This window comes from Musa acuminata, chromosome BXJ1-10 (assembly GCF_036884655.1).
Source record: "Musa acuminata AAA Group cultivar baxijiao chromosome BXJ1-10, Cavendish_Baxijiao_AAA, whole genome shotgun sequence".
Classification (NCBI taxonomy): domain Eukaryota; kingdom Viridiplantae; phylum Streptophyta; class Magnoliopsida; order Zingiberales; family Musaceae; genus Musa; species Musa acuminata.
In genome coordinates this window covers 16,501,664-16,514,967 of record NC_088336.1, presented here as the reverse complement: position 1 = coordinate 16,514,967, position 13,304 = coordinate 16,501,664, and the positions used below count along the sequence as shown (strand labels likewise).

Sequence of the window (13,304 nt, the reverse complement as noted above, 5' to 3'; positions counted from 1 at the left end):
TCTGTTTCTTAATTCAATCACCGACAAGGATCAGACCTTGTTTATTGTATCCATGACTTAGATGCCACTGCATTGTTAACTCAGAAAGTTGTGAAGCATAAATTGTCGTTTCAATGATTTTTTATAGTTTCAAACATTAATTTTTCTTATTCTTATCTGTATATTCTACTATTAACTGGGTAGAATCTGATGACACACCTTGGCAGCTTCAGCATCGACCGTGCACTGACAAACAGTTTCTTCAGCTTGTTCTTCCGAACTGCCTCTGCCTTCATTTACAGGTGTTCATCTATCTCGTTTTTAAGGCACAATGTATCCTGAAGATGTTTGCTCAAGAGCCTGCTGTCAAGTGTTCAGGAAGCCATTTCTTCTTGCACAAATAGGCATTCCTATGTTGTTTGTAGATGTCATGAGCTCAAATTAGTACATTATGGCTGCAGAGTTCATCTTTCTGTCATTTCCATAACATGCAAAGGCTGCTGCTTCTATAAACCTTGGCACACACACTAGGTTGAAGAAAACGCTCTCCAACTATTTCTCCTCCCTCCCTCCCTCCCTGTCCAGGGGAGAATGATGGAGAAGAGCTTGATGGTACACACCATTTAGAAGACGACATTCTTTCTTCCTTCTTTCACCATCACAAATGTAATTATTTTAGATAGTATTTTATCGTCTTGTCGTCTTCCTTCTTTCACTATGACAAATGTTATGATTTCAGATTTTTTTTGTCATTTTTTTAGCATTAGAATCATACTCTCTTTCTTTCATTTTAATTATTTTCGATATATAGAATAATCCAAAGTTATTGGATATAGTAAATTGGGCAGTACGATCTGATGTTATTATCTCAATTACATGTTACTGCTATCTTCCTTTGATTTGAATCTGACCAATTTATTTTACTTTTATCCGCAGTTGGGAGTTATTTTGCTTTAGCATATGTTTATCAAATGTTTCAAACCTCAAATTCTGCAGATCCAACCTTTTCTCACGTGTTAACCATCAGTCTTCCTCTTCCTTAGAACAGCACAGTTGTTTTGGTAGGTAAAAACTTGGAAATAAGGATTTCATATCATCTTGTTTTGGTAGGTAAAAACTTGGAAATAAGGATTTCATATCATCTCTCTCTCTCTCTCTCTCTCTCTCTCTCTCTCTCTCTCTCTCTCTCCTTTTTCCATTTTGGAACCCCTTTAATTTCTTTTCAATCAATTCCAAAAGTGATGATAAAGTTCAGATGCATATGAGTTTGGTTCTTTCTGCAATCAGAGCAGGAACTTAAGATCAGAAAATACAGTTGAAAAAAAGAGATTATTCAAGCTTATCATACCATATAAAACCACAGGCACGAGTAACATGTCTGAATCAAGCAACTTCTCTGACCAACCCAAGAACTTTTGAGTTCCTTCTCTCTATTTCCCAATTTTACCTAAATGTAAGTTGGCTAAGAACTTAACATCAACACAAGGCATAGAGGGAGATTTTTGCACAATGACATTAAGTCATACATGAAGCCTTCTTGATTTTGAGGTAAAACAACAATTACAATGCACCAAGCAAACACTGACACAACATTTAAGCAAAGAAAGGAATGAAATGGTCCACAATGTTGATTATTAAGAGTTAAATATCTTAAGCAGCATCTAATCCCCATTATCATCTACTAAAAAGAAGTCAGTGTCACAGGTCAGATACTACCTAAAGACTTGTCATGAAGACACAGTTCTAGCTATATATATATATATATATATATATATATGCCAACGTGGAGAAAACTTCGTTACCTAATTGCTTCATTGAGTTAGAGAATTCTATCACGCAGCTTCTTGGGCAGGGATGATTCTTGTAAGCATCAACCTTTCGAAGAGATGCCCAGCATCAAGGAGATGCCCATGCAAAGTAGCTACAGACCGCATACCTTGCAGCAGTCCAATTGCCACACCCAAAGAAGCATCTGCCTTGGGTTGGTCCAGGCTTGCGGACGACACACTTGCTGCTCAACACCCCACAGTAGCAACAGGTTTGCCTCTCCTTTCCATTGGGGTCCACAAAGGGATGAAACTGGACAGGAGCACCGACCAGTTCTTTGGACTTTGAGATGTAGTGGTTTTGGTCCAACAAAAGATCACGGAATGGCTCGTATTTTATGGGAAACTCCACAGCTTGCGAAGTTAAGGAATCAGTAATAGAGAACTTGAAGCCCATATCCATCAGATGAACAAGGAGGCGGGCGGTGTTACGGGCATCATCAAGGCCACAATGTGCACGACCCTCCCATGTCAATCCAGCAAGCTGGATGGCTTCCTTGAGATTGCAGCGGACACCTTGAAACATTTCCTGGAATGGAACCTTTAAGTTGATCCACCTGCCCAATTATGAAAAGCAAATTGAACTCAGAATATGTTGACAGAGATATCTTCATTAACCAGTGAATTAAGACATGAAATAAAGACATTATGAGCTTGTTCAAAACAGATTTATCAAGTAACTCTTAAAACAAGACTACAAATCTCCTACGTCTGGGTTGTCAACTAAATACAATGATGACAACTAGGATATCAAAAGGTCAACTGGCATCATTTCTTACTTCTGTCTGTGTAGAACCAAGAGCAACATCCTTGGATCAAGGAACTGAAGTCTAATTAATTTTGACAGAAAGGGGAGGCTGACAAGTTTGTAGTAGAAGTTCTGCCAGCAGAATCATGGTAGCACAAAATGTTCTTGATGAACAAAATTTAATTTCAGTCTAGCACAAGTATTGGTCACAAATGAAACACAATTAATTGCCAGGAAGTGTCGTGTTCCACCTATAAAGAACATTTTGTGAACCGTTGAAAGGCATGAAAAAGGTTACCTGTTAAAATAGGGAGGCTTCCTAATCTTTTTAAATCTGCATTCAGATTCTAACATAACACGACAATCCCAGTTAGACCATGTCACTACAACAAAGCTGTTATGCTTGATTCCTCTCTTTTCTAACCATTTATCATGCATCAACAGAGCTTCACTTAGAAGAACACCTCTGTCTACCTGGAAGTTCATAAAAGGAGAAGTTAAATACCTTCATATCAATGTACTATTAAGCAACCTCATTAATTGGAAATATGATTTCAAGTAGCACTTTGCCCTCAAAGTTCATTTTATTAATGGTCTGCAAACGACTTGCATTTGAAAATAGTAAAACAAAAGCTACTTTTGGACATTAACATAGTGATCTTTGGACCATGAATTATGACAAATTAGGCCCATCATACACGATAAGCAATACAGACCAGGAGAATAAATTAAACATTAAAATTATATAACCAAAGAAAGAATTGTCATAACCACAGACATCAGAATGCACTCGATGGTATCTATTCTTCATATATTGAACCAGTTATAGATGAAAGAAAAGCCACATTTGGGACTCACTACTAGTTGGTAGTCGGTGCCGATCATGCTTTGCCAACAGACCAAGGTGTCAAGATTATTCCATAGAGTTCTGGATCTTGCTAAACCAAGAATCTTAATTCAACTTATCAAATCAATGCCAATGGAGAGCAAGGACAATTCTGACAAGGTTTTTGATATACGTGCAAACTGGATTGATGTACAAATTAAACCATAACAGCATATTTAAAAAGGTTAAGCCGGATAGAAAGCAGGTTGCCCTCGTAAAGGTGGAAAAATGAACCATTGAATAAAAATTTCCTAGATGTATCTAGTCCAATCATTGGCTATAGCTCAACTTATCCTTCACATAGATCACCCGGCAATGGTAGATGATGCGTGACCGTCATTTTTTTCTTTTCCAAGGAAAATTCCATTTTAGCATTCCAACAAGTCTTTTGCACCAATTCCCAACACCCCCTTCCTGCTATCTCATAAGTCGTAGTACTCAAATAAATTGAGATATAGAATCAGATGTGAACACCAATACAGTACTTTGACCATGTTACAACACATCAACAAGTTCAAGGTTCATTTGATGAGTTATTATTAGAAGGCAACTCCAGTTGAGTGGTAATGAGATAAGGCAGCAAGATTTTATAAAAGACGCATTACAAAGCAAAACCCTTTCTTCTATAAATCTCATGCACACACCAAAGCTAATTTACCAACCATTCCTTCTGCAACCCAAGGAATCAAAGGAACCAAGTTTCTACAGCATGGGAAACCAAGGAAACTAAGACTTTGTCAGATCACCGCAAACTAAGACTTTGTCAGCTGCAAAAACTGTCACTCAGGTCATAAAGAAACAATCTTCTTGTTACACTAAGACTCACCCTCAAATTTGATTCTCTATGGAGAGAAAAAATTTAGGGCCAAAGAAATTAAAGAAAATTCTAGACAACGAATTCATTTAATCATCCATGACAAAATTACAGCTCAACAACTTTAGACCTCTTCACAAAAGACATACTGTAAGAAAATTGACAAACTCTAGCCTGAAGAAAGAAAAAGACTACTGGCAAATGGTTACAAATTAGTTATAGCCTTATAACCTACAAATACCCTTAGTTTTGAAAGACAGAACAATGATTTCACATTTGGTGAAGTCAGCAATTAAGCCATTTTAGCGCGCTGTGCAAATTAATGCTTTACCTTATTACTGTTTTTTTTTCAAATTAAACTATGCCTAGAAAGAAATTATCTATTCCTTTTAGGCTTTTACAACATTGCATTAAATTCTGAAATATACAAAGAAGCACTATTTTGTTGGCCTTGATGACTCCAATCCAAAGGTTTGATTCCACAAGTAGCATTCCTGCACATTTTTGCTTTCTCTTTGTCAAAAAACAGTGCAACCAACAATCACACTACTGAATAGCATTTCATAGAAATGGTTTTCCATATATGCATGTATGTATACAACTGAATAGAATAGTCAAGACTTTCAATGTGTAGCCCTATGTTAAGGAACACAAGAAGAAAGAAAAAACAAAACTAAGGAAGAGGGTAGGGGTTGAAATGTGTGATGACCTGAATTTGCTGGATCCCAGTGAGCTCCTTGCAGAAATCACTAAGATGTTGGTGATATGCAGGCCGCACATATGTCTGAAAAACAGCTTCTAGTTGACCAGTTGCACTGTTGACTAACACGGATGGGAACTCAATGATCTCTTGTGGATGTGGATTCTTGTCTTTGTCACATGTGGCCTCGAAGTCAATAACTACAAAGTACTGGAATTCTTGAATTTGATATTTTTGTGGGTGCGATTGTGAAAACATGTTGACTGGTGACATATAACTAAATCTGTTTCCAACAGGAAATGAATAATAGTTTATAGGATAAAGATTGCTATCAAAGGCATTCAGTTGGACTTGCTGCCGCATTACAAAATCAGTATGGAGATATGGCAGAGCATATGGTTCTTGTCTGTAGAAAGGTCCACTATAACCTTGATTTAGTACTGCATTACGCTCCCAGATCATCGAGTTATTTGCTTTTATAGGATCATGAACAGGTGCATTTTTTGGCACAGAAATCTGTTGAACAACATCCCCACTTTCCTGAGAGTTAGAGTAAGAGGTAACTTTGGGGCATCCTTGGGATGCCTCGGAGTTTCCTAGCATTTTGTCTGCATCCAAGGAAAGAACATAAGCAAAGGCAGAAGTTGCATACAAAAGAAAAATCAACTAAACAGGAACTGATAAAGCTCAACCATAGCTTGTCTAAAAAAATTACAAAAGAGAAAGGCTGCTTTGCAAGCTCCTAAAGATGAGGTCAAAATCTTCAGTGCAATATAGCAAACAATATTATAGGATAACAATTGCACATGGTCTTTAAGATTGCAGAACATGCAACAAATCACATATTGGTACAAACTTCCATCACATCAGAAGAAAATAAATGCACAACTAGGATTAGCTTCTTGGAAAACAAGATGAAGCTGGAATGAGATTAATGATGATAACAAGAAACAACCATTGGGCAGCTACGCAGATCCTCCCTTCCATCTAGTTCAATCCTCATACAATCCAAGGGCCATTTATTTTCTCCATTGCAACTGGTCAAGTCATGTTGGTATTCTCTTAATGTGAAATCATCCTTACTCTCACTGGAGTCACCATAATACCATTGACCCTTCATATACGTAATTGTTTCTCATTTCACGTTTACTTATTGGGCTGCTGTGACCTAACATACCCATGTTCTTGAGTTGAAACAGAGATCATTCCCACCATAACACATTCCAGTTTTAGCAAATAACAAACAGAAATTGTCTCAGATTCCTATTACAGTCCATTACACAAGCTCTGGTAGATCACAGCAGAAGCTGATTAATTTTTGTCATGTTGGGACAATCTTCAGACAGCTTCAGAGGTTTCTTTCAGTTTTTTAATATGTGCCAAGACATGAAAAGAGGATAAAGATGATACAATAGCATGATTTCTCATCATTGTATATGTTCGTCCTCGTTCATCTTTCTGGTTGAGATAAATGAGTTTTCCACTTACTTGCAGGAGTGATGAGCATCTTTGTCTGCATAGGCTTATGTGATCCTGGTCATGCATAAGATTAGATTCTAACCCTTATCTTGAAGTTGACATTAGCCCCATTTGAGAGTCAAAAGCACTTGGATGCTACAGATTTCACTCATCTGCCTGACCTCAGGTGGGCTATTCTAGCACCACCAGAAAGAATGTAATTCTGGATCAATTTAAAGCTAACACTTCTTGACATCTCCCTTTAACCAAAAGCATATTCACATTACATATGCCATCAAGAATGGCTTGTTATTTTATAAGCATTTGAAGGTTGAGAATATAAGCCTTGATGGAAATCATCTAATCTAATTTTAAACAAATCATATCAGTGATTACAATAGGCGCTCGGGCGCTTATCTAGGCACTCGGGCAAGGCAAGGCGAGGCCCGAGCGCCTCGCTTCATTTCCAAGCGACGCACTTCAAAGAGGTGTCTCTTGGACACTCGCCTGAGCCCAGGCGCCGGGCGTTTCGAGCGAGGTTAAACCAAGTGACCAAACCAGATTTTTAGGTTTGGTTGGTCTCCGATGCTTTAGTTGGTTCGATCGAACCAACTAAATCACTGATATTAGGCTCCCTCTCGCGATTTCCCCGACTTCCCCAACCCTAACACTCGCGATTTTGCCGCCAAGATTTCTTCTCCGCTGTCGTTGCTCGCCACTGCCACAATCGCCGCTCACCGACTGCTCGCCGCTGCCACAATCGCTGCTGCTGTCGTCGCTCGCCGCTGCTTTCGTCGCTCTCGCTACCGCTCGCAGCTCCCACTCCCGCTGTTGCTCGCCGCTCCCGCTGCCATCGCCGCTCACCGCTCCCGCTCCCGCTCCAGATACCGCTGTCGTTGCCTCAGCAGCCTCGGTCTTCTCACACTCTTCTCACTATACTGTTAACAGTATATTAACAATATACTGCTAAGTATATACTAATAATAGTATTTTTATTTATTACATTAATAATATATTATTTTGATTTTAATACTATTAATTTTTATTTATTTAAAATTATTGTTAGGTTTCAGAATAAACGACAAGTGTACAGAGCAACTCAATAGATTTGATGTAAAATTTTATTGTTTTGATTTTTGAGACTTTTTATTAATGTGACATTGTGCTTGTATCCGATTTTCTTAATTTAATAGTATTTTTATTCAAATAATTATATTTATTAATTATATTATATATTTTTATATTTTAGCGTCTCGCTTCGCTCAGGCAAGCGCCTAGCATCTCGGACGTTTTTGGACCTTGGCGCCTATCACTTTTTAAATCACTAAATCATATATGGTCACTAGGCTATAAAATTTTGAGTAAATTTTCTTGAATAACAAATAAGATGATTATAGTTAAAAAGAAATGAATGGAGTGTGGTTAAATACTTACCAATCATATCTGCCATGAATAGTGATATTGCATGGCCAATGATGTCTATGTCTCATAGTGTTATTGATCCATCGTCATGAAACCATTACAAAAACCTTTGAGGTTGTGTTTAATTTGAAATAATCTACTAATCTTGTTCGGTGTAAAGTTTGATACCTCCAACCTAGCACTTAGATCCACCTTTGCAAGTTCATCAAGTATCAAGAGCCCAGCAAACTAGATGGAGGGGTATGATGAGTCGATCAAGAGGGTTAAGAATATGGTGATATTTGTATGTTTCAATGTATTTTAGTTCAAAATTTTGAGTTCTTACATAACATGGTCACAATAGAATCAGTGGCTTCTTCCAACTTATTCAGTGATGCCTTTAAAGCTTCCACACAGGCCATGATTATGTTGGTAAAATAATGATCCAAATAAATTACCAGCAAATATCATGTGTAACTGGTCCTTGCCAACAGGAATTTGTTTCTCAGGTTACCTTAAATAATCTACATGAATTTGTACAGGAGTAAAATACTAGACCATTGAAGTATTATTGTACAGGAGTCCACCTCTAGTCTCTCTGGTTAACTTCAATTTTGGACATTAATTTGTTTTTTAGTTTTTCTATATAGGAGAATAATATCAAAACCTTCTTGATGGAGAGTCATCTAGCTTTACAAAGAATTTCAAAAAAAATTATTGTAGGAAAAAAAATCAACAAAAAGTTATCAATTAGTTGGTCTAGAAATTCTAAACATTGTGTTGAAAATTTAAAAAAAAAGTCTTGATCTTTCAAGGGACTCCTTTTGTATTAAGTGCGCTCTTATATTAAATATCCTAGAAGTCACATTTTAGATTCCTAAAAAGCACATCAATTCCCTAGGAGATTGCTCTTGGAAATCATTGTCTTCATTAATTATACCACAGCTCCTAAAACCCTATAAATAGTGAAGTTTATCAATCGATCAAGCATTTTTCAGATTTGAATGAAAAGAATTGCACCTTCTTTAATCTCCTACTCTCCTCTCTTTATTTCTTTCTCTTCCCTCTCTTTTTCTCCGCTTCCCTACTTTGTTCTACATCAGTTTGGTATCAGAGCACATCAAGAAACCAACCCTGTACCCCATTAGGTTCCAACTAACAGCAAAAGCTACGATCAACACTCAAAGATCCTTGCACCTTCTCTTTTTTTCTATTTATCACCCTCTCTCCCCCCTTTAGCTACAACTACAGTACCACTAAAATTTGAACCATTGAAAGTTGTCCAAAAAAGCAAAACAAAAAGTGAGGAAAAAAAGTGAGAACCATTTGAAACATTGCATTTCTATCTTGTGCATTGTAATAATTAACAGCCTCATTAACAAAGGGTAATTTTCGATAGCATTATCATGACTCGATGAGGTGAAAACCAAACCAATCCTAATGAATCCCTAAACCAACATAGTGAGGTTTAACATCCAACGGGAAATCTCCCTTAGTTTTCTCGACACTGTGGAGAAAGCTTCTCGATAAGCCCTTGAGATTAAGAAGTACATTAAACTTTATCTAATTCGTCGAGCATCTTCCCAGTCTCTCAACAATCCTAGCCCAACTATGAATCGTCTAGCTTGTTCAACTATTGATTCTCAAACTAGTTCGTCTTCAGTCCAGTATCATTATTGTCATAATAGAGGTCACGTTGCCTCTCGTTGTCCTCAACGTACTTTTACCTTAAAACAAGAACCAAAGGATCAAATCAAGGAAGTAGATCAAATAGTTGAACCAGAAGCCTACTCAGAAGACGAACATGAACTAAAAATTAAAGATGCCCATGTTAATATTGTCTGCATTATTCTCTCTACTATTAGTGATTCCAATGAATGGAAGAGGATAAGTATCTACCATACTCTTATCCGAAGCAGGGAAAGAACTTACAAATTGGTTATTGATAGGGGTAGAACTATGAACGTATCTTAAATCTACTATCAAGAGACTAAACATTAAGGTAGAGTCACATCCAACCTCATTTAAAGCAGCCTAGGTTGACAAAACCACTCTACCCGTGACCGAGAGATGCCTAGTACCAATCAAAATGGATGATTACCAAGATGAGATTTACTGTGATGTCCTAATAATAGATATTGCCCACATTCTTTTAGGTCGGCCTTGGTTGTATGACCTTGATGTTACCAATCATAAAAAAGAAAACACTTATGTCTTTCCATACAAAGGCAAAAACATCATCTTACGATCGACAAATTTGTCAGAAAAAGACAAATCAAGAACTCTCAAGTCTCCTCAACAAGCCCCAACAACTAAGGGACTCCACTTATTGGATCCTAAATCTTTGTAATTATGCATTATTTTGGCACTCAAAACAAAGCTATTGATGCCCTTAGTAGAATTTCTATAATCCTATCTACCATGACTATCACGACCCGAGCCTGATGGGCTAACTGGCCTATCAACTTCGTTTAGTCTAAACCATTGGCCAAAATGCTTAGGCTGAAGTTGATAGTAATATATTCATTAGACCCTAATAAGCCAATCTTAATCTTGCCCACTTCTGATGTGGGACTAATCGGAGGTGTTACAATGAGTGTCAAGGTCACAATATTCGAATGATGAAAAGAAGAGTATACCTAATGTCCAGACTTTACTCACATATATCGAGAAGTCCAAGATGGAAACGGTTGTAAATATACGGACTTCATTCTTAAGGATGGTTACCTTTCTCGATCTATTAGATTTTGTGTTCCCCGATCCTCTCTTCGAGACTTTCTTGTTTGGGAAATGCACGTGGGTGGATTAGCAAATCACTTAGGCCGACACAAGGCCATTACATTAGTCGAGAATATATTTTACTAGCCTTCCTTAAAGCAAGATATTGCTCGAGTGGTGTCGCGGTTCACACTTATCAAATTGCCAAAACTCGCAAGCACAGTACTGGTCTATACACCCCATTACCCATTCCACATTCACCATGATAAGATGTGAGTTTAGATGTTGCCCTTGGACTTCCCAAAACAACCCGTGGCCATAACTCTATTCTTGCTGTTGTTGATCAATTTTCAAAAATAGGCCACTTTATCCCAAGACCAACGATGCCTCACACATTGCTAAATTGTTTTTTCAAAAAGTGATTAAATTATATTGCTTGCCCTTAACCATGGTGTTTGATAAGGATATGAAATTTGTTAGCTACTTTTGAAAAAACTTTATAGAAACTATTTAGTACAACATTGAAGGTCCCTTTAGCTTTACATCCTGAAATTGATGGTCAAACTGAGATTGTTAATCGTTCTTTAGGAAATATTCTTAGATGTTCAGTTGAGGAGAAACTCAAAAAGTGGGACTTAACCTTACCCATTGCAGAATTTGCATACAATAACTCAATCGGTTGCTCTACCCAAAAAAGCCTATTTCAAACTGCCCTTGACTATACTCCTCGTACACCCATTGGCTTTGCACCCTTTCCACTACTATCATGCCTTAGAACCAGCCTACTCCTTCACTTCACATATTTATGATTTGCATGTTGAGATTCGACATAAAATTGTTATAAGTAACGAAAGTTACAAACTTGCTACTAATACACGTTGTAGAAGCCAAGAGTCAAGTTGGTGATTATCTCTTGGTTTGCGTTTGCCTTGAGAGTTCCTTAAAAATTCATTCAAAAAGTTGCATTCCCGAGCCATTGGTCGTTTTCCCATTATCCAAAAATCGAGACCTAATGCATATATGCTCGATTTGCCTTCCAATTTAAATATTAGTCCAATTTTCAATGTGGATGATTTAACTCCATATCATGGTACTTTTGAGCCTCATTCTCTATCTACGACCGGTGTTCCTACATGTGACAACCCTCCCAAAGCACCGATTCTCTCACAACATGGGGATGACGTAGAGGCCATTCTTCATTACCACCTTGTCACATCTATTACTAGCATTACTCAACATTTTTTTGCCAAGTGGCATGATCATCCAACTTTTGATACCACTTGGATTACTTTGGATACTCAGTGGCGTGATCATTGTCAAGTCTTTTGGTCTTTCTAGGAACTCACTTTGTATTAAGTGCACTTATTTACTATTTAGATATCCTAAAAGTCATATTTTGGATTTCTAATAAGTATACTAATTCCCTAGGAGATTACTCTTGAAAATCATTATCTTCATTAATTGTATCAAGGTTTCAAAATGCCTATAAATAGTGGAGCTTGTCAATGGATCAAGCATTTTTCAGATTTGAATGAAAAAAATTATATTTCTCTAGTCTGTTACTCTCCTCTCTTATCTCACACTTTTCTTTGTTTCTCTTCCCCTCTCTCTCTCTACTTTCCTACTCTGTTCTACGTCATTTCTCCTATCAAATCTATTGATAAAGTTCTGCTCAAGGCACAATATATAGCTGAGTGTTCTTCCCTATAAATCCAATGTTAGCCTAAACCTGAGTGGTCTAGTACTAGGTGCTTCATGTGCCAGTTGTATGCTATACAGTTCTAGTAGACGCACAATATATAAAACAGAGCAAGTTTTCATCAAATAAAGTTCAATTGCCTCACGTACCACTCGTCTGCCAAAAAAAAAAAAACTTAAAAACTAACTCCAAGCACATTGGCAAACGAATACATGTATTCTAGTGCAAAGCCCATTCCACTCTTCAGGAAATATACTATCGAATTGCTAATTTCTTCAAGAGATCATATCACAAGAAAAAAAAAGACAAACAAGCAAGTATATATGAATTTAACAAAATTCTAACAAGAATGACAACCCAAATAATTCTAAAAATCAACCACAGCTATTTAACGAACTATAAACAAAAAAGGACAAAAAAAAATTGATCTTCACATTACTCTCTGAAAGAATTGTTTTTGATACATCTGCTACAAGAAAACAAGAAAAAAATTGGTGATAGCAAACAGAAGAATCTTCCAATTCAAGAGCCCATATCTAAAACAAATCAAATCGTTCATACTACTCACCGCCCCTACATTACAACTCCCAAAGACCGATCACTAACCCATAAAAGATACGATCTTTCACCGGAAAAGCAAACGAATATTCGAAGATCTGACAATGAGAATATCCTACCTTCGGCTGGCCGATGAATCATAATCCCCGAGGACGCTATGTTCCTCCAGGTCACTGTCAGATTCTGCTCCCCATCATCGACCTAAAACCCACCACGATCGAAACAAAATCAAAATCCACCAGGATAAACGGAACAACGTCATCTTAAATCGAACAAACCAGCCCTTGATTCGATCAAGAAGAACAGAAGAAAAAAAACCGGATCTCTCTCGGCTCAGATTTGCCGTTCTTACATGTAAGCGAGGGAAGCGAGGGAAGATGAGAGAGGCGAGCGAGCGGCCTCTCGCCACAGCATGCCTCGCTGCCCCGCTAAAAGATGAGACCGGTGCCGACTGCGGGGAAACCTTTTCGAGATCCACCGTTCCATACAACACAGCGGACGCCAATAGCAACAGGAT

The 13,304-nt window shown here is 37.6% G+C and overlaps 1 protein-coding gene across 1 annotated transcript; it reads right to left on the bottom strand.

The window, feature by feature from the left end:
• Nucleotides 1–1,494: 1,494 nt before the first annotated feature.
• Nucleotides 1,495–13,272, bottom strand: LOC135595240 (uncharacterized). Its single transcript, XM_065085890.1, has 5 exons — nt 13,140–13,272; nt 12,907–12,988; nt 4,963–5,561; nt 2,852–3,027; nt 1,495–2,362 (listed from the first exon to the last, which is right to left on the bottom strand). The coding sequence occupies exons 2-5, from the start codon at nt 12,926–12,928 to the stop codon at nt 1,876–1,878; spliced, it is 1,284 nt and encodes a 427-aa protein (XP_064941962.1). The 5' UTR covers nt 12,929–12,988; nt 13,140–13,272; the 3' UTR covers nt 1,495–1,875.
• Nucleotides 13,273–13,304: the final 32 nt, after the last annotated feature.

Coding starts and splice junctions, on each gene's coding strand:
- LOC135595240 (XM_065085890.1), bottom strand. CDS start 12,928: ATGATTCATCGGCCAGCCGAAG. Junction 5,562..12,906: donor GATTCATCGGCCAGCCGAAG/GTAGGATATTCT, acceptor CCTTGGATGCAG/ACAAAATGCTAGGAAACTCC. Junction 3,028..4,962: donor CTGGGATCCAGCAAATTCAG/GTCATCACACAT, acceptor ATGAACTTCCAG/GTAGACAGAGGTGTTCTTCT.